The 22003-nt window shown below is 38.8% G+C and overlaps 1 protein-coding gene across 1 annotated transcript in view; it reads left to right on the forward strand.

Annotated features, from left to right (window-relative positions):
- The window catches only part of si:ch211-286b4.4 (uncharacterized), an 84490-nt gene that overhangs the window by 40799 nt on the left and 21688 nt on the right, over positions 1-22003 (forward strand). Inside the window, exons 18-28 of the mRNA XM_063038454.1 lie at positions 932-1058; positions 3081-3286; positions 4633-4795; positions 5402-5481; positions 6355-6515; positions 7958-8075; positions 10215-10387; positions 11326-11401; positions 15320-15454; positions 18346-18681; positions 19978-20117. Of these exons, the coding sequence (XP_062894524.1) occupies positions 932-1058; positions 3081-3286; positions 4633-4795; positions 5402-5481; positions 6355-6515; positions 7958-8075; positions 10215-10387; positions 11326-11401; positions 15320-15454; positions 18346-18681; positions 19978-20117 (1715 nt within the window). The remainder of the gene's footprint in view (positions 1-931; positions 1059-3080; positions 3287-4632; positions 4796-5401; positions 5482-6354; positions 6516-7957; positions 8076-10214; positions 10388-11325; positions 11402-15319; positions 15455-18345; positions 18682-19977; positions 20118-22003) is intronic.

Here is a 22003-nt window from a genome sequence, read left to right on the forward strand (position 1 = left end):
CATTTGCCATCCTCACCACCAACTTAACCTGCAAGTTAACCCTTAGGATGTTCTGCTCAAGAACTCCCAAGTCCCTTTGCATCTCATATTTTTTTATATTTTCTCACCGTTTAGAAAATAGTCTGCACATTTATTTCTACTACCAAAGTGCATGACCATGCATTTTCTAACATTATATTTCATTTGTCACTTTCTTGCCCATTCTCCTAATCTATCCAAGTCCTTCTGCATCCTCAACACTACCTGCCCCTCCACCAATGGTGCCCATCAGTGTCAAAAGAAAATATGAACAAGAAGGTATTTTGGCCACTGGCATTATTTCACACGTATTTCAATAAATAAAAAAATACTAGTTGCGTAATAACTTCCACATTCCTTTCAGTATTTCTCAAAGCTTTTTGCACCTAATGATGGCATTAATACCTTCAAAGAGTAACATTAGTCAATGTGATGCATATAGCAGAGTCAAGACAAAATGGAATTAATACAGCGTAGAAGGAGACCATTCTGCCCATCTACACTACACCAGTTCTCTACAAGAGCAATCCACTCAGTACCGTACTAATAGTATTGTAATTTGTTTCTTTCCATAATTACACTAGGCCATTTGGAAGTTACAATTAAATCTGCTTCTGTCATGCAAGGAATTCCAGATCATGGAAAAGATTTTACTTGCTCTGGTCAGCTTTTGCTGGGAATCAAGTTTTCCAAAAGCAGCATTGGAATTACTTTTGGTGTCCGTTCACTTTTGCATATTTATCTGTGAAATTGATTTATGCCCAGCTGTGTAAAGCTTTTCTTTTGCTGATGCATCAGTGTTTCATTTCTATAACCAGCTGACTTTGTCTATGGTTGACTTCCAAATAACTCTGAATAGGAAGTCCTGTATTAAAGAGTGTAAACAGGTTTTACTTTTGATTCTCTTTAACAGATCGTAGTTTGAGTCACTACCCTGTTTACCAGAAAGACCACCTGTTCAACACAAATTCAGAGTGGGATTTTGGATCTTTCAGGAAATTGGATCATTTCATTAGGGAAACTAATTTCAACATTACCAGGTGACAATACTTTAGTATCTGTGACATTGAGTGTTTATTCTTGATCAATACTTGGATTTGTATTTCCTGTCAGTCAGCAGATGGCTTTCATTCTGGCTGTTCATAAACTCTAAACTGAAGTAAAGCAGCTTAATTATAGACCTCATTCCACTGCAGGTCATATCCTGGTTGTGATTATTAGCTTCTATAACTAACAGATATTCAAACAGATTCTGTCACACACGAACATTCATTCTTAGCCTTTCTCACTGCCTCTTTCTTGCATCCATCCATCATCTCTCCTCCCCCTTTATCCTTCCCCCCCCTCATGTCCCCTCTCCTGCTCCAAGCTCCCTTGTATGGACCTCCCATTTATTATGACATCTGATTCAAAGGATTCCTGGGAATGCAGTAACCATGATGACATCAACTTGACTGAACAGCCAATCATATTACAGAACTGTCATTGGCACAAGTCAGGAATAAAAAATAACAGTTTTAATTATCTTTCATAGAACACTAAAGGAAGATTAGAACATATAATTGCTGAGATAGGAGCTGTGATACCATAAATCTAAGTTCTTTTTGTTTTAAATATTTATTGGAATTCTTAATCACTACAATAATGTCAGAGAATTTGCTGAGCAGTAAGTTTGATATAACACACCATTAATAACTCATTTGAGCCTCATGCAATAAAATGTAACACTTGAGAGTCATAGAATAATACAACGTGGAAAGAGGCCCATAAGCCCAATTTGTCCGTGCTGACCAAGATGCCTTCCTGAGCCAGTCCCATTTGGCTGCATTTGGTCAATTTTCTTTTAAGCATTTCCTTTCCATGTACCTGTACAAAAATCTTTTAAAATTTGTAATGATATCCACCTCTACCACTTCCTCTGGCAGCTCATTCTGTATACCCAGAATGAAAAAACTGCCTCACAGGTTCCCTTTAAATCTTTCCCCTCTCACCCTTAACCTATGCCCTTCCCTTTTAGACTCTCCTGTCCTGGAAAAAAAGACCATCACAATTTATCTTATATATGTCCCTCAAGTTCTCCCCTCAAACTCCTTTAATCCAACCTATCCAGTCTCTCCATGTAACTCAATCCCTCCAGTCTTCACAACATCCTTGTAATTCTTTTCTATACCTCTCTTGCTAAATTATATCATTTGTATAGTGGGGCAACCAGAATTGCATACAGTATTTCAGGTGATGTCTTACTAGCAAAGTTCAAAGTCATTTTACCACAGTTATATTGTGTTTTGGATTGACCATGCTGGGAATACTCTATGTAGATCTGGACTCCCTACCTAAGGAAGGATATATTTGTAATAGTGAAACAGTAAAGTGGATTCACCAGATTGATTCCTGAAATAGGTTGCCCGAGAGAAGTGTACAGAGCCTGGACTCTACAATGAAATGTAATTGAAGTTTCTTCTCAAGCTTAACAATGTAGATGCAAAAATGACATTTCCCTCGGCTAGTGTGCTGGATGCCTCTTCATAGTCCAATGTAAGTGGTTGGCCATTCAAGACCCAAATAAGAAGTGTCTTCATCCAGAGGAGAATGGAACTTAAAGATTCAATGCCCAAAAGGGCTATTATTTCTTGAATATACTAAATACAAAGATTGATAGAAATTGCTAAAATCTAAGAATATCTGATTAGCACTTGGAATTGGCGCTGATATAAAATGCCATGTACTTATGTTCTTACTGATGGACAGAGCAGGTACAAATGGTGGAATGGCTTGTATTTATTTCTAATGGTCTTATGAGACAATTTCATGGCAACTTAACTGATTTTTCTGTGTTGAAAAAGGCTGTAAAAAGTTCAATCTGTTGAAAATAATGTGAGCAAGTAAGGAATATGATGGAACTATCTGGATTTCTGCATGAACTTCTGAATGTGGGACTATCCCAGCTGCTTTCAGTTTCTTGGAATAATGATGAGTGCCTATAACTCTATCATCATTGCAATCCAAAATCTGATCCATTATCATGAGCATTGCTGCTATAACAGTGTTTTCCTTTAAGCTAGGTTTGCACATGCTTTCATGGAACCTGGGAAGTACATCTTTCATGACAATGCAGAAAAGGATCGGACCCTAATTGTAAGTGTCAGCATGTTTGGTGCAGAGTGCGACACTCTACCAGTCCAGCCTTCCTCCCCCTTCCAGCTTGTGAGACATGGAATTCTAAAACGGCAAAATCTCAACCTGACACCTGATTGGATTCTCATTATAGGTAAATAGAAAATTTTGTTCCAACATTGACTGTAGCACAAACAGAAATCAAGTTTAGAGATTAATATTAAAATATGAGGTAACTGCTGCAGAATTTCAAAAGCACCCAGTTCCCTTGCTCAAAATTTAAGTAGGTCTGAGTGAAACCATAGAAGAATCAGATTGTCAATTGTTAATTATGTGCTGCTGTAATTTGAAAGAAATCTGACAGTATCTTGTTGGCCTAGATTTTTTGTGAATGTCATCTCTGCCCCACTTGTAGCCCATGTACCTCAGTCCTGTGAAGTAACTTTTTCCCCAGTTCAAATAGGCAATCCTGTTGGACAAGATGCACCATAGCTAGCTATGAGGCTCTGAGCTACAACAGAATCTTGGCGGTTGACTTGCCGAGATCAGAATGAGTTCAACAGCAAAAAACCCCACAGAGGGTCTTTGAGATCCATCAAAGTCCTGCTTTGCCATCTATCAAAGACATGATGCAGTTCCGGAATTTATCAGTCCTCACTTTAAGAAATAGTATCCAGTCTGAGAAGACCTGACAACAATCCCCCAGATAACTCTATGCGTGAATATTTTTGCGAGGACCATTCCACCATAATTATAATCTTATTTACTGTAACTACTAACACTGGTGAGTGGGTAAGAAAAAGCCCCAGTGAATGAAAATACCTTCTGGCAATGGAGTTAAAGTATAAACAGGAAACTGAGAAACCTCCTTACTAATTGAGTCTTAATTGTCATTCATTTCTTCAACGCACATCTCCCACATAAGATCAATCCCATGCATCCCCAGTAATAAAACAAATGATGCCAGTAATTGACTAAAGGCAGACCTGCACAATTAATTTTGCTGTGAATCAGAGAAATTTATAAACCATGACATTCACTGGATCTCCTGAGGATGTGCATGACCTTAAAAGCGCGGGCAGAGCTAATAGTTAAATATCACATCTACATAATCAATGAGCCCAATTTATTAGGATGTACAACAAACATCACACATGCAAATGTTTGTGCTGTTCCTTGGAAGGGACCTGGAGGAAATCAGTGAGAGAGAGCTTTCATTTTTGCATATGATAGTTGTGTTTTCCACAAAAAAAGAGAAATTTTACAATATTTATATGTTGTAAATATGTAAATTAAACATTAAAGGCCATTTAGTCTTAAAGAAACAATATTGCATATGGTGCTACTTAAGCACTTAATAATATATCTTTGACATTGATCAGTGTTTTAGGATAACTACTTTTTTGTCAGTTCTTAAATCTTTATATGGTTGATTCAGCGAATCATTGATAACTGACAAGAAATGGGAGGGTTGACATCCACCTGCTGTTTTTGCTTTAGGAACTCTTAGTGTCCTTGCTGTGATGACTACACTTTTCACAATGGCCACCTTGATGTTGAAGCCTTTACAGTCCTCATTAAACCCCCTGCAGCAGTGGAAGCCAAAGTGGCGCAGTTTGGGAGAACCTTATATCCCACCTGAATATGTTATACTGAGAGACAGGTAAGCAAAATATCTAAATTAGTAAGCGATATGCGAGTGTGCTAAATCGGAAACAGATCTACTAAACAGGAAATAGCACCATATAGTTCAGATTGAGGTGAAATCCAAAAAGATCTTACCTTTGTTTTTGTAAAGTAGTGCTACGATTTTGTTTAATATTTAAGGAGATGCATATTTATCAAGGAAGCATTTAGGAGCTGAAATATTCCATCTATTGGATAGCAAAGTAATATTGTGATGTTTTCTAATTTGTGAAAGCCTTTGCTACAGGATAGCACAGTTGTGCAACATGTTGGTGCCCTAATGTACAGTAACTCTGACTGGTACAGTGTGTTTTCTCTATTTGTGAAATTCCCTGTTTCACCACCAAACACACGGTCAATTGATGGTAGTACTAGTAGAGCCTGTCAATCAGGTCAACTATCTTTCACCTCACGCAACTTGTAGAGGAATCACAAATGGAGTGTCACTTATTAATTATACAAAGCAAAACGTGTATATTTTATGTATGTTTTGACGTAGAATAATACAGCACCCAAACAGCATTTTCCTGTGGGTTAAATTTTAGCTCAGGGCAGTAACAAGAGATGTAATCTTTCTTCTTAGCTTGGATTTTTACCAAGCTCTTGGGCCTCGAGGTGCTGGAGAAGGAGCAGAATCAGAAGAGGAGTCAACCCACGTTGTAGGTAATGACAAAACAAATCCTCTCTTCTACCCCCTTTGTCTCATGCCATGTTTTCTTTTCTACAGTTGCAATCAATTTCACTTACTAATTTTGGAGTTAACTTATTTATCAGTACTCCCATGTTTAAAAGAATATTGCTCAGAAAGTAAATACTCTTTATGTATCAGGACTGATGTTCAGCATTTGGGTTCAGGTTTAACTATAGGATTTGGGAACATCAACTGTCCTAATGTTACCTAGGGAAATGCTACCTGCCAGAGTACCAGTTATTGAATGAGACAATTATAAGTTGGATTATAAGTTGCATTTATCAGCTCCAGTTTATACTGGAATGGAGAAAACACAGTACATGACATGTTATTAGCTATGCAGATGACATCAACAAAAGTGCAGTTGCATGCAGGTGAATTGGTGTCCAGATTGTTGTTCTTTTTTTATGCATGGTTGCACCTATAAATGATCACAAACAGTATCTTCCCAGGTTAAATGCTTTAATGCATGATTTGCTCATAAAATATTAGGTGTTGCCGGATCATATTGCTAGATCCTTATGGTCCAAGCTCACCATGATGCTCATCTATGTCAGAGCAGTATTTCAATGGGCTGAAGTTTATGGAGCAGCTCAAGGACACTAAAGATGGCACAGATTTGTAGATTTTGCTCTTTATTCTTCCTGTTTGGTTAAATTGCCATTGAATTGATTTGGGAAGGGAACCAATATCAGAATTCAGAACTACAATACTTTGCCATCACGATGCTATCTGGGTTACATGCCTGTATAGAATGAAAGCTACACTGCATTATATAGTCAATTAAAAATGTTTTTCAGTGGAAAAAGAATTTTAAGTATCTTACAGATTTTATCTGTTAACAGCTAAAAGACAACAGGAGACTGAACTGGAGGATTTTAGTGTCCACACTTTGTTTGATAAACTGGAGGACCAGAATCTTCACCTTGCTTCTCAGCTAAGCAAACAGAAGAATGATCTACAGGCATTTTATCGACATATCAGCCAACAGATTCATGAGCTAAAGGTTCAAAACGCAGATAACAGCAATGAATATCAAAAATAGGATCAAAAATGTTGAACAGTAGTTAATAATAAGTACTGTTGTTAACAGTCTGAAACAATTCAGGCATCTCATTGAAGTATTGTATTGATGCTGAAAGTTTTAGTGTTCAAAGACAGAGCAGTCAGCGTAGTACAGACCCTTCAGCCCAAGATGTTGAGATGACCTTTAAACCTATCAATCTAACACTTCACTCCAGCATAGCTCTCCATTTTTCATTCATCCTTGTGCCTATCTAAGAGTTTCTTAAATGATCGTGAAGTATCTGCCTCTACCACCATTCTTTACAACCCATTCTACACACCCACCACTCTCTGTATAAACAAAACAGTCTCTGATGTCTTCCCTCTCCCCTCCCTCCATTTGAAAGCAAGATTATAAAATAGGTGCAGGATTAGGCACACAGACCTTCAGACCTGATCCATCATTCATTACAACCATGGCTGATTTACCAACATTTCCCATAATCCTTGATTCCCCAGATCCCAACACTTTATTAGTTTTGGTTTTGATTCTTGCACTCATTGATTTGAGTATCAGAGAATTTCACAATTGAAGGAATTCCTCCTGACCCAAATCCAAACTCTCTGCTTCTTTATCTTAAGCCTTTCCCCCAGTTCAAGATTCTCCATCTTATCATCTACTCAAACAAGCCTATTCAGAATATATGTGTTCCAATGGATTACCTTACAGTCATACTTCAGAGCACTTAGGCCCATCCTATTCAGCTCTAATGTGAAATCAGCCCTGTAGTTTCTTATCATTTGGACCCTATCACCCTATTCAGTGAACACGTCCCACTGAGCCCACTTCTACCGTCTCCCTAGGATCTACAAGCCGAACTGCCCTGAAAAGACTCCTAGTTTCATCCTGTCCTAGACCCACAGAACATTTTGTCCTATTCCTTCTTCCATCATTCAGTCTCTTCCCACAGCTATGCATGGCACTTCTGATGTCCTCTGTGATTTTGATAGTTTCCCATTCCCAGTCATCTGAAGTTCACCTTGCTCAAGTTATCTCTCCACATCTGTATCCCGTACCAAAATGACTGAACATTATCATTCCACCTGTTTATCTATTCACCCTCTCCAAATCACAGGTGTAGCTAGACAAACCCACTTGGGTCTAATCTAGTTTTGCTTCTTAACTTCATTTAGGTTGTGTCTTATATATAGCACAAGCTCATTTTATTACATATCCATGAAAACACTCGTCCAAAAATTTTCAGTCAATTTCTTGAATGTTGCAATTGGCTCTAGGCATTCATACCTTTTGGATCACAGGGGTGCAAGTTTCCATTCTCTTTGTGTGCAGATGGGCTTTTTGATGTCACTCATGAATAGCTGGGAATTCTATTGAATTGGAGAGATCACATTTTAAAAGTGTCTCTTTTTGTATTACTTTAGGAATTGTTAGAATATTTAAACCCTTACGAATGCCAAAATATGGAAGGAAAATGGGTAATAGTAGACCAGTTGGAAACCTCAACTACAGCTGATGCTGAAACTTCCGATAAAACAAAAGGTAACAAGGTTGACAGTGGTACCAGTAACTACCATGTCAGTGACCCCAGTAATGCAACAAAGAAACCAAAAATACCTTGCATTCCTAAAGTTAGTGCTGTACAAAATACATTGGACTGCTTTTTCCTTGAAAGTTACAATTAAATATCAGATCAATGCAATTCTTCAGTATCCTTAAGCTTTCTACAAGTTCCAGTTATACAAATAAATGCCTTGTACTCAGTTCTGCATTCTTTACAGCTAAACTTTCAGGCTTAACTGATCCAATGCTATTATCTTGGCAATGTACCTTTTCTTAACCCAAAATCATTTTATTTTCACTCACTGAGACCCACAGTCAGCTTTGTTCTTGTGTCAGTTAGTGGTGGTGTACTGATTGGCATCTCATTCCTGTAGCATGGTAGCAGCCACAATATTCTCAAACCTCATGTTATTTGAACTGTAGATTTGAATTGTGCTGATGCAACATGGAGTTAATACAGCTCTGATTCACTTGAACAAATCCTGGGATAAGGAGGCAGGTAGGTGGTTGGAATCATAGATAACTTGTAACACAGAAGGAAGTCATTGTTTTCATGCTGTCAAGCTTAATACCACCTTTTAACTCCAGTTCCATAGTCCTGCAGGTCACAGCACTTTCCAAGAACTTTTCGAATGCAATAAAGCCTTCTGCTTCCAACTGTTGAAGGATCTCAGTCAGAAACATCGACTGTTTATTCCTTTCCATAGATGCTGCCTGACCCGCTGAGTTCCTCCAGCATTTTATATGTGTTGTTCTGTCTCCATCGCCCTCTCAGACAGCAAGTTCCAGACCTCTACCAGCCTGGAACTCACTGTGTGAAAGAGTGGTAGATTTCCCTTTCAGACACACTTTTCATCTGTTTCCTTTGGTGGTGGGTGTAGTTGAAAGGTGGGAGATAGAAAGTTTACAGAAGATCTGAAGGAGAGCTTTTCCAAAGAGAGCGTGGTTGGAATTTGGTTTACGCTGCCTGAAGAGGTCTCACAATATTTAACAAGCATCTAGACAAGCATTTAGATCAAATGGGAAAGAAGGCTATGGAACGAATGCAAGTAAATGGGACTAGTATTGAATACAATGGTCAGCATGGACATAGGTCAATGGCTGCTTTTTTTTTGTGTCCTATAATTCTCTGACCTTGGGGTTATGCAGGAGGCAGTCAATATCGTAGCAGACTATTTTTTCTGTATAATGTTGAACTCATTTTGAGAATTCCCATATCTTTTGTGAAAGTTACCCTATGTTTTATTGAATCTCTCTAACCCTATTAAAGCTGGCTGCCAACACACAAGTTTGATTATGGTGGGAAAATGTTCAAAGTGGAAAGTAAAATTTAAGATCAGACTACGTACATGTCACCACATACAACCCTGAAATTTCTTTTTCCCCGGGCATACTTAGCAAACCTTAGTAACTGTAAACATCAGGAACTGTTAACTGTAAGCAAACTGTGCAAATGCAAATATAAGTAAATAGCAATAAATAATGAGTATGAAATAACAATATAGCAAAGTCCTTAAATAAGTGTAGCTATCCCCTTTTGTTCAAGAGCCTGATGGTTGAGGGGTAGTAATTGTTCTTGAAACTGGTGGTGCGAGCCCTGAGGCTCTTGTACTTTCTACCTAATGGCAGCAGCGAGAAAAGAGCACGGCCTGGTTGGTGAGGATCTTTGATGACAGATGCTGCTTTTCTATGGCAACGTTTCATGTAGGTGTGCAGTATGGGTATTGAGGCTTAGGTCTTGGAGTCCATAAAACATAAACATAACACATTATTAATACACACTTGATTTCATCACTTTAATTTCATCAATGGGTTTTGGCTGATTTGAGATTATCGTTTCATATATTGATCAAGAAGACAGAATGTTAATTAAGCACAGCATGTGAATCACAACCTTATCTACAAATACAATCAGATGTGATGTTTACTTCTTAAGGATGATATAATTACAGTGTAATATAAATATTTGAGCAAATTAGCACCATATAACACAAAGGAGGCAGCAATAGAAATGCAGTGGTTATGAAAGAGAAGCGATTCATAGCACCAGCCTTGGCATGTAACATTGTTACTATCCCAAATAATTATTATTTATAACTCTCCATATTTTATTTTCAGGCGAAGGAGTAAGTCAGCAACTTGAGGAACTATTTTTTAATCTACACAGCTTGGTTTATAAAATCAACTCTGGACACATTACTATCTCCAAAGAAATGATTGAAAAGGCACAAGAACTGTATGGATCTCCAGGTAGTTTGGATATGCCCACTCAAGCCCAAATAAAACCAGAGGTAATAAATAAAACAAGGACCATAGTTTTATCATTAATCAGCAACTCTGTGTAATAAATGACACTATTAATATAATGTTTAGCACATGTAACAGTAATGGGAGGGTGAAATCTTGTCAGTAGATAGTTGGTGGAATCACAAGAAGGTCTTTGAGTAGCCCTCCATGATCTCCATTACATTATGTTATGTATACAATGTACATTATGTAAATAGAGCAACATCTACATAAGGTACATAAAAAGATTGAAACATTTTAATTCAGGAAGCACAGGAATGAGTTCAGTGGTTCATCGTGGTAAAGCAGCTATTAAGTATTAGAATGTTTTAAGTAGGTCATTGAAAACTGAAATAGTTATATGATTCAATATCTGTGGTTGCCATGTGGTTACCTGAGAGAGCATGAAAAAATATAGCCTCAGTCAAGCTTCCAGAGGAAGTGGTGAAGGAGGGGGCATTGGGGAGGATACACGACAGCATTTAAAAAATCTAGGCACTTAGGTTTGCTATGAGCCAAACGCAGGCTAGCTCAGGAAGGCATCGACAGGTTGGGCTGAAGGTCCTTTTTTGTGCTCTATAACTCTGACTCAGTGAGAATGCAACAAATAGAGGCAACTCCCTTTAAGAACATACATATACTGAACAGTGAACGTGAGGGATTACTGTTTCCATGATGAACTGTTGAGTTATTCTCAGTGTCCTGGCCACATTTATTCTTTAATCAACATCTCTAAAAGGGATTACCTGGACATCATCACACTGCTGTTTATGAGAGTTTTCCATGTTCAAACTAAATGTTGTGTTTCTTCTATAATTCACTGGGTGTGAAATATTTTGTGGTGATTTAAAATACTTGACTAAGTCAATATGTAACTGCTAGTATTCCATTTATCTTAACTACAAAGCCAATGAAACTCCATGTTTCATTGTTTTCTCTGCAGAGACTAGATCACGTTGACAATGCAAAAAAATCAAGCATTGTTCAAATACAAGAAACATGTTCATCTTTGATAAAAGGTGAGTCTGAAATGCTATGCATAATTTTTCAACATCAGTGCTGAATTTTGTAAGGAAAACAGCAGCAAGGGTATCAGTAACATACTATTACAGAGTAAACCAGGTGGCAATATCTAACATATTGTTAAACGTAGGTATCAGAGAGCTGCTTGAATTGTTATGGTTCTCAAAATTTATTAACTTCCCAAGCTGCGTGGTTCTGATAATATCACAATGATTTACAAAGCCAAGCTCAGGACTGTACCAGCCCCACACCATTACGCAAGAGCACACAGTTAGTTACTGACCAGCAGTTAGATTTTTCCCTCTTTGAAGATAGAAAGACGAGAGTGATAAAATTAGCTATTTGGACCATCATGTTGCTTTGCCATTCAATACAATCATAGCAGTCAAGTTGAAGGGTCTTGGCCTGAAACATTGGCTGTTTATTCCTCTCCATAGGTGCTGCTTAGTTCCTCCAACATTTTGTATGTGTTGCTATGGATTTCCAGCATCTGCAGAATCTTTTGTGTTAATGATAGCTGATTGTTTATCAGCTCTCTCCCTAAAACACTGAATTTTTTTGAGTCTCAGAATCGATCTCTTTCTGAAATACATTCAACAACTTGGCATCTTCAGTCTTTTATGACAGAGAATTCCTCAAGATCACTATCTTTTCTCACTGATGAGACCTGACCAAATGAGTGCTTTCCAGTATTTTATGTTTTTGTTTTGGATTTCCACCGTCTTCAGTTTTTATTGATTTTTCACTCGCCTGTCAGCATGTTGTGCATTTCAATGTGATTCCTTTCATTCTTCTAAACTCTGCTGATTACAGACCAAGTCAACCACTGCGTATATGAACTACCCTTGGAAACAACCACTACCCTTGGAATTAAGCTCGTGAAATTTAGTTGTACTCCCTCCATGGAAAGAATATCTTTCGGTAAAGGAAGTTTAAAGTGCACACAGTGTGGTCTCGCAAAAGCCCTGTATCCCTCTAAACCTCTGGCAATGAAAGCTGCATACCATTTGCCTTTTTAACTGCTTTCAATGACAATATAGAAGCACATTCAGATCCCTTCTCACCAACATTTCCCAATCTAACTCCTCTTAAATTATATTCTGCATTTGTTTTCCCTCCTTATGTAAGATCTGCCATACAATTTCTCCCACAATGAACTTGTCTAAATCACCTTGAAGCTTTATGTGTGCAATACACAAAATCTAGTTCCGCATCATCATTACACTTGGAAATATTACACTGTTCTCTCATTCAAATCCGTGATGTGTATTCTGAAAAACTGGGGCCCAAGTACTGATCCTTGCAGTTCCCCTACTGGACATCCCTGTTACTCTGAAAATTTCCCATTTGTTCTTGTGCTGTTTCCTGGCTATCAACTCCACTCAGTGGCCACTTTATGAGGTACCTCCTGTATCTAATAAAGTGGCTACTGAGTGTCTGTTCATGGTCTTCTGCTGCTGTAGCCCATCCACTTCAAGATTCAATATTGTACATTCAGAGATGCTCTCCTGCACACCACTGTTGTAACACATGATTATTTGAGTTACTGTCGCCTTCCTGCCAACTAGAAACAGTCTGGCCATTCTCCTCTGACCTCTCTCTTTCACAAGGTGTTTTTGACCACAGGATTACTGCTCACTGTTTTTTTTTCATTTTGCATCATTCTCTGTAAACTCCAGAGACTGGTGTGTGTGAAAATCCCAGGAGATCAGCAGTTTCTCAGATGCTCAAACCACCCTGTCTGGCACCAACAATCATTTCATAGTCAAAGTCACTTAGACCACATTTCTTCCACATTCTGATGTTTGGTCTGAACAACAACAGAACCTCTTGACCATCTCTGCATGCTTTTATGCATTGAGTTGCCACCAGATGATTGGCTGATTAGATATTTACATTAACAAGCAGGTGTACCTCATAAAATGGCCACTGAGTGTAGATTTCTGTCCATGCCAGTTAATATTTCCAACCCCTTGTGTTTTAATCTTGAACGCTAACTTTTTATGTAGACATGATCAAAGGCCTTTTGAAAATCCAAATGCATCACATTGCTTGATTCTCCTTTATCTATTCTATCAGCAACATTCTCAAAAGACTCCAGTACATTTGTCAAACAATATTTCCTTTCTTAAATCCATATTGACTTTGTTTTTGGTGAGGATACCGTGGGCTGAAGAGCCTACTCTTGCACTGTTCTATTCTGTGTTCTAATCCTGTTGATATTTTCCAAAAGCTCTGTTATCACGTCCTTTATAAAAGACTATCACTTGCCCTCTTGCTCATGTTAGTCTCGTAGGTTTGTAGTTCCCTGCTCTCTCTTCATCTTTTATTTTAAATAACATTACATCTTCCAATCATTCCATAAACTGTAAAATTTTTAACCACGTCAGTCAGTGTGCCCACTATCTCCATGGCTACTCCCTCTAGTTTCCTGGCATGCAGGATATCAGGCCTTGGGGATTCATCAGCATTCAGTCCAATAGTCATACAAATTATGAGCAGGAATAAGATACCTGGCCCTTAAAACCTGCTTTGTATTTAATTTCAGATATACCTGTATTTTCCTATTCCTGCCAAATCCCAATAGGTTTCCTTCCCCTTCCAGATTTGGAAATTTCTGACCTGAAGATTTGACCTCAAAGCCTTGAGTGATGTTAACTTTCTATCATCTCATCTGCATTTATTGTCACTAATCAATTAAAGAGTATGATGTGACTTTTCTCTGAGAAATGTATAAACGAAACATTTGGATAAGCAGGGCAGCATGGTGAGGATCATGTTTTTTGATTTCTCAAGTGCCTTCAATACCACACAGCCCTCATTGCTGGGGGAAAAGCTCTGGTCAATGCAGACTGGCACTTCCATTGTATCCTGAAAAATGGACTATCTGACTGGCAGACCACAGTATGTGCGGCTTCAGAGCTGTGTGTCAGACATGGCTATAAGCAGCAATGAATGGGACCCCCACAGGGGACTGTATTAGCTCCCCTTCCTGTTTATCCTGTATACCTCAGACTTTAGATACAACGCTGAGTCATGTCATCTGCAGAAATTCTGTGATGACAGCAATAGTTGGATGTATAAAGGGAAGATGGGAGGATGAATACAGGGCCCCTGGTGGAGGACTTTGTTGAATGGTACAAGCTGAATCATCTGCAGCTCAACATCAGTAAGACAAAGGAGATGGTGATGGACTTTAGGAAGACTAAGCCTGCACTGCTCCCTGTTACTGTTGATGGTGAGGACGTGGATGTGGTGAGGACCTACAAGTACCTGGATGTGCACCTGGATGACAGACTTGAGTGGAGTACCAATACAGGCTGTGGACAAGAAGGGCCAGAGTCACCTCTACTTCCTGAGGAGACAGAGGTCCTTTGGAGTATGCAGGCCTCTCCTTCACATGTTCTACCAGTATGTTGTCGCCAGTACAATCTTCTATGTGGTGGTGTGTTGGGGCAATGCCAGCAATATGGGTGATGCCAACGGGTTCAATAAACTGATTAGAAAGGCTGGCTCTGTTATAGGAGCCAAACTGGATACACTGGAGGCTGTGGTAGAACAAAGGACCCTACAGAAAATCCTGGCAATTCTGGACAATGTTTCTCACCCTCTGCATGCCACCTTGGCTGAACAGAGGAGCACCTTTAGTAATAGACTAAGACAACTACGTTGCTCCATCGAGCGCTCTGTGAGGTTATTCTTACCCTTGGCTATTCGCCTCAATATTGAATCATCCTATAGCCAGGGAAGTATTGACCCTCTCCTGTTAGACTGTTTGTGGTAACTTATTATTTTGCTTTTTCTCCTTCTCTTCTAATATTTATATCTGTGCACTAGTGATGCTACTGTGACGCTGTAATTTCCTTTGGGATCAATAAATATCTATTATATCTATGACTGTTTTGTTTACACAGAAGAAGTGCCAATCCCTGATTCAAACTTTCCTTACTATGAGGAACTTACTGAGATCCTACTGTCCTATCCACTTCTGAAAATACTGGAAGAAATTAAACAAACATTAATAAATCATCAACATGAACTGCAAGCAGGTAGGGAGTTGATAAAGTACAAATTATTCACTGTGTTTGGCTTGAAAACGGCAGATAATTTGCCATTGAATTAATGCCAAGTCTTATGTATTAAATAAACTCTTAACAAAAAGTACTTTAGTTTAATTGCACAGTCACTGATCAAAGCCAACTAACCTTGTCTAATCTATTTACCTTTGGCATCACAAGTGATAGGGTCATGGAGAGAGCTTTTGGCACATCAGCCTTCATCAACTGGGGAAATGAATACAGATATTGGGATGTTAATTTGAAATTGTATAAGACGGTGAGGCCATCTGGTCATCTACCTGCAGGAAAGGTACCAATAAGCTTGCAAGAGTGCAAGGAACATTTACCTGGATGTTGCCAAGGCTTGAGTTATGAAGATAGGTTGAGTAGATGAGGACTTTATTCTCGAGATCACAAGACAAGGAGGGGAGATTTGCAAAATTATGAGGGGTATGGATAAGGTTAATGCAAGCTGGATTTTTCCCCTCAGGTTGGGTGAGACTCGAACTAGAAATCATAGGTTTAGGATGAAAGGTGAAATATTTACGGGGAATCTAAGAGGAAACTACTTCATGCAGAGCGTGCTGCCAGCAGAAGTGCTAAATATAGGGTCTATTGCAACGTTGAAGGAAAGTTTGGATAGATGCATGGAGGTTTATGGTCCACGTGCAGGTAGATGGGACTAGCCAGAAAGCTAGGCTGACATGCACTAGATGGGCTGAAAGGCCTGTTTCTATCCTGAAGTACTCTATGGCTCTATTTAATGTGATGTTTGTGTGTGATTATTATCTTATTCAGACTTCCTGGTGCCTGGTTTCTCAGTGTGTACAGTAATCTGACACAAGGAGCTTGATATTGCTCTTGTGTGATGCTGAGGCAATCCGGCAAGTAACTGGTTTGAGGAAACTCTCCTGCTGAAAGCCCTTCTCCACAATTTCCCTCCCTGACTGAAAGTTCTGCCTGCTTATTAATTTAAGACAGTAGAAGGTGGGAAGGATTTTTGTTGCATAAGTATTTTTGCATAAATTGAGACAGTTCAGCAGCCATCTTCCTATAGAATTGGCCCCAGCTACTGGATTGATAGTGTAGTTTTATAAACCCAACTCACTCACTGATTCCCTCTTAATTCTAATGGGATAATTGTGCTGGGTTATAACACTGATTTTCAACCATTTGAGTTTTGTTTAGAGAAACAACATGATAGGCTCCTCTGGACCAATTACACTCATGTGACCAATTAACCTACAAATCCATGTGTCTTTGGCATGTGGGAGAAAACTGGAGCACATGGAGGAAACCTACATGGTCTTGACGAAAATGTTCAAACTCCTTGCAGACAGCAGCAGAACTGAATCTGGATCGATATCGCTGTAATAGTATTGCACTAAATGCTATGCTACCGTGCCACTCCATGTCTTGCACATTATAAAATATTAAAAACCACTGTCCAGTTTTGAAGGGTAGATGCTGTGGCCCCCAAAATAGACAATAGGTGCAGGAGTAAGCCATTCGGCCCTTCGAGCCAGCACCGCCATTCACTGTGATCATGGCTGATCATCCACAATCAGTATCCAGTTCCTGCCTTATCCCCATAACCTTTGATTCCGCTATCTTTAAGAGCTCTATCCATCTCTTTCTTGAAAATATCCAGAGACTTGGCCTCCACTGCCTTCTGGGGCAGAGCATTCCATATATCCACAACTCTCTGGGTGAAAAAGATTTTCCTCAACTCCATTCTAAATGGCCTACCCCTTATTCTTAAACTGTGGACTCTGGGTCTAGACTCACCCATCAGCGGGAACATGCTTCCTGCCTCCAGCGTGTTCAATCCGTTAATAATCTTATATGTTTCAATAAGATCCCCTCTCAGCCTTCTAAATTCCAGAGTATACAAGCCCAGTCGCTCCAATCTTTCGACATATCACAGTCCCGCCATCCCAGGAATTAACCCAGTGAACCTACGCTGCACTCCCTCAATAGCAAGAATGTCCTTCCTCAAATTTGGAGACCAAAACTGCACACAGTACTCCAGGGATAGTGAATCCCTAGGAGTTGGGGTACACAAGGGCCTAGGTGTTCTTAATGTCTTGGGGCTTATTGCCAAAACAATTTACAATCCAATTTACTGGGTGTAAACTGAGCATAATTGATGCAAAATAATTATTATTCTTGGTCTTCCAACTTAAACAGGACCTTGCCAGCTCCCTACAGGTGTCCTACTCAAAAGATTGTTAACATCTGACCACCATGTGAGAATGCCGGAATTAGAGAGGGAAAGTCATTGCCCTTTTCAGAGGGAACGGCGTGGGTAAATTGATTATAAATAGTGTTCCAGGGAATGAGGTCAGGGTGGGAGAAGGGATATTTGGCAGAGAATACAGACAACAACAATGCCTCTCCAAAATAAAATATTTATTTACATTAATTGTCAATGTTCAGGGAAAGTAGGAGCATCGAGTAAGAAAATGGAGTGTATTGCTTCATTTTATTTTGACTATGTTTATCCATTTTCCACATGGAAGACACAGGCAGCACAGTGACAAAGCCAGTGGAGCAGCTGCTTCACAATGCTAGAGACCTGATCCTGGGTGCTGTCTGTGTGGAGTTTACATGTTCTCCCTGTGACTGTGGGTTTCTTCCAGATGTGGGTGTGGTCTGTTAATTGGCCACAGTAAATAGGCCTCAGTGTGCATGTGATTGATAGCATTGGGGGTAGCATTGATGAGAACGTGGGGTGAATAAAATGGGATTGACATAGGATTAGTATAAATGAATGGTTGATGGTCATTGCAAACTTGTTAGGCTGCAGGTCCAGTTTCCATGCCGTACCTATGACATTACAAATTTCTTAACTTAGATCATTAATATGTTTCTCTTTATAGAAAGCAGTAATAATCTACCAGATCTCACTCCACTGAGTGACCACAGTCTCATTCCAGCTGATTTAGGCAACCTGAGTCCACACCATTTTGTGATCTACAGATTTGGATGTTCTATCACCCACTTACTCTACAGTAGTTGTGACTACACTCCATTAACTCTTCTCATGGCTGATGACGTTCCCAATGAACAAGACATCCACTGCAAAAATAGGTCATACACCAATGGCTTTTACTATGATGCTAATAACCGGATACTGTACATCAGATCAGCCTGGCTCAACAATGTAGGACAGTTTATCGTTCTCATTCTGCATGTAATGGCACATGTTAAAGCTGGTAAGTTAACTAACTGGTGTGCTTGTCAGATCTTTGTTTTGTTTTGCGTATAATTGTTGCAAATAGGAAGATCTGAAGAACTTTAGAGAGTTCTCTAACTGATTGTTAAAGATCTACACTCTAGTATCAGACTACTACATGTTCAGCTGCTATATATGTCTCTACATAGGGTTCGCAAAAAAATTAACCATTATAAATTTCTCCAACGAAACAAAATTATGCACCCAACAAATTCTCACAGTAATGACTACTTGCATTTAATTTTGGGACAGATTCATTAATAACACCCTTTTAGGCATCAATATTTCTTAAGTGTAGCATTATTACGTAGAACTGTTTTTTTATATATATATATCAATGGATAAACTGTTGGTTTGAACTGCTAGTTGTCATGTCTGTTCAATGGAGCTCAAATTTATGAGAATATTATTTCAAACCTTAATATGTTGGCTATGAAGCAGTCAGATAATTAATACATCAATTCTTAAGAAAAATAATGCTAAAAATCAGTGAGTATGGCAGACACATGAATCTTTATCAGGAAGAATGTTTTTGGGATGATAGCTAATATGTACCCCAATTAGTGTATTAATAGCATCAAAAAATCCTGAGTTCCTCCAGCATTTAGTGAGAATTGCTTTGGATTTCTAGCATCTGCAGAATCTCCAGTGTATTAATAAGTACCCTAATATGATTTGAATCAGCCAAATCAGATGATCCAAAATAGCATAGTAATCTTTTCTAAGATAAAATTTCAGCAATGCTTTCATTGTTGAAAAACTGTGAGAGTTCCACTTCAGATTAAATCCTAAAACTGACCCAGGATCAAAGGAGAATGTAGATTTGATCATTTTTTGTTGGATGAGCTGGGGTCAAGATGTAGATATTTGTCCATTGCGTTGTGAGGACAGCAAGCGTTGAGATTATGGAGTGGGTTTCTCTGAAGGATCCTGAATTAGGCCAGCAGGCTCAGATATTAGCAAAGAGGGTTCAGATTTAAGTAAAACAGAAATGAAGACAAAGGGCTTAGTGGATGGAGAAATCTGAAGTCTTCATTTTGTTTGTTACTCAAGTATTCAACATATTTACTCTTTGGCAAATTAAAACATGCCATTTTACCCAACTTTCATGCTTTGCTCATTCCTTATAAAAGAAGTTAGCAATTCTGACAAATTGGCATGTTACATGCTCCAATTTAGGAGATTACAGAATAGGCAATACCATTCCATTGGTTTAAAACCAGAAATTGCATTTCTTGTGTAATTTACGTTTCTTACATTCTACCACTCTTTTCAGGAATCCAAATAAATGATGATCACCCTACCTTTACTGAGGAATTTGATCATACAGTTGCCATTCTGGCCACCACCCTGTTCCAAATGTTCTTTGACACCACTTCTTCCGTGGCAGAGGTGCATCAAGATGCTGAAATATTGGTAATTTGAATATCTAACCTGAGGTAGAAATGATTTAATGAAACATGTATATAAAACAAGTTTTTCAAAAGAGTGCTTTAGTGGTTGCTTTGAGGGTATGCAATATTTAAATTTCAGAGATAATAGTACCACCGTAGCACATTTCAGAACAAATGACACTATTTTACTGAAGTAAATTCACGGTGCACTTTTCCAACCAAACTTATTTGCATAATCTCAAAAAAGCAAAATCTCCCATGAGCCAGCACAATTGCACAGCATAATTGTTTACTTTGTCCTCTTCCATTAAAAAAAAATCACCTATTTACTCAAGAATTAAAACTTTGGTATGGTTTTATTAATATGAAGATGTGTTTATCAAATACATCTCACTAGTCTTAATAATTTAAATATTCGATAATTAAAATCTCCCTCCCACCCCCTCTTAAAAAAATTTGGAGAATATCCTTAAACTGTTACAAGCAACTGTAATTCCGCTCACATCTGATGAAACTCCTAATTGTGTACGTACACACACACACACACACACACACACACACACAAAATTGAATAAGTAATGCAAAAAAGTAGTGAGGTAATGTTCATGGGTTCACTATCCATTCAGAAATCTAATGGCAGAGAGGAAGAAGCTGTTCCTGGATCGTTGAGTGTGAGCCTTCAGGCTCCTGTACCTCCTTCCTGATGGTAGCAATGAGAAGAGGGCATGTCCTGGGTGATGGGGGTCCTTAATGATGAATGTCGCCTTTTTGAGGCATCAGTCCTTGAAGATGTCCTGGATGCTGGGGAGGCTGGTGCCCATGATGGAGCTGACTGAGTTTACAACTTTCTGCAGCTTATTTCAATCCTATGCAGCGCCCCTCTCCCCGCCCCCCCCCCCCACCATACCAGACGGTGATACAGCCAGTTAGAATGCTTTCCATGGTACACTTGTAGAAACTTGTGAGTGTCTTTGGTGACATACCAAATCTCCTTAAACTCTTAATGAAATATAGCCACCGTCATGCCGCCTTTGTAAGTGCATTGATATATTTGGCCCAGGTTGGATTCTCAGAGATGTTGACACCCAGGAACTTGAAATTGCTCACTTTTTCCATGTCTGATCCCTCTCTGAGGACTGGTGTGTGTTTCCTTGCCTTATCCTTTCTGAAGTCCACAATCATTTCTTTGGTCTTACTGATGTTGACTGCAAGGTTATTGCTGGAACACCACTTATCTAGGTGATATCAAGAAAAATGAAAGAAACATGGGTGAATTAGGGGCTATTCCTCTGGCTTCAATTTTTGTGACAGACGATTTGTTCATCTGCACATTGTTGGTATGTCTTTTTAGTTTATAGGATTTGTACCTGTGTTTTGGAAATCCTTCGTATTTTAGAAATATTTTGTAATTTGGGAATGTTTTATCAGATAGAAATCCTCTGAGTTTTAAATGTGTTTTTAAAAATGATTTAAATGTGTATCATTGAAAATAAATGAACTGTGTTTAAGCTACTTTGTTACCTGGAAGTATCTTCTCCTTGGTATGGAGAGAGGACCCTCACTCAAATAGTGGGTATTGTCAACTAAGCTTACCGTGAAGAACAAAATGGGGAAGTGAACTAGTCTTTGAAGATTAGATAGTTACAGTATAATCTCCCTTTAGTGAGAGTACTCATGGTTATTTATATCCGATGGGGTTTAAGGTCTTTGTTTGAGTTTAGAAATTGGCTGTCAGCAAACCCAATATCAAAACTCCTGAGTATCCTGGAGCAGAGCACACACATCCTGTGAGCTTGAGGAGCTGGTGCATGAGGACAGATCAAAACAAGCCCTGTACAAAATGAAGCCATCAGTTAAAACTGTCATGTTATTTCAATGTTTCCAAATGTTTCTGACATACAGACACCC

Source organism: Mobula hypostoma, chromosome X2, assembly GCF_963921235.1.
Source record: "Mobula hypostoma chromosome X2, sMobHyp1.1, whole genome shotgun sequence".
Lineage (NCBI taxonomy): Eukaryota > Metazoa > Chordata > Chondrichthyes > Myliobatiformes > Myliobatidae > Mobula > Mobula hypostoma.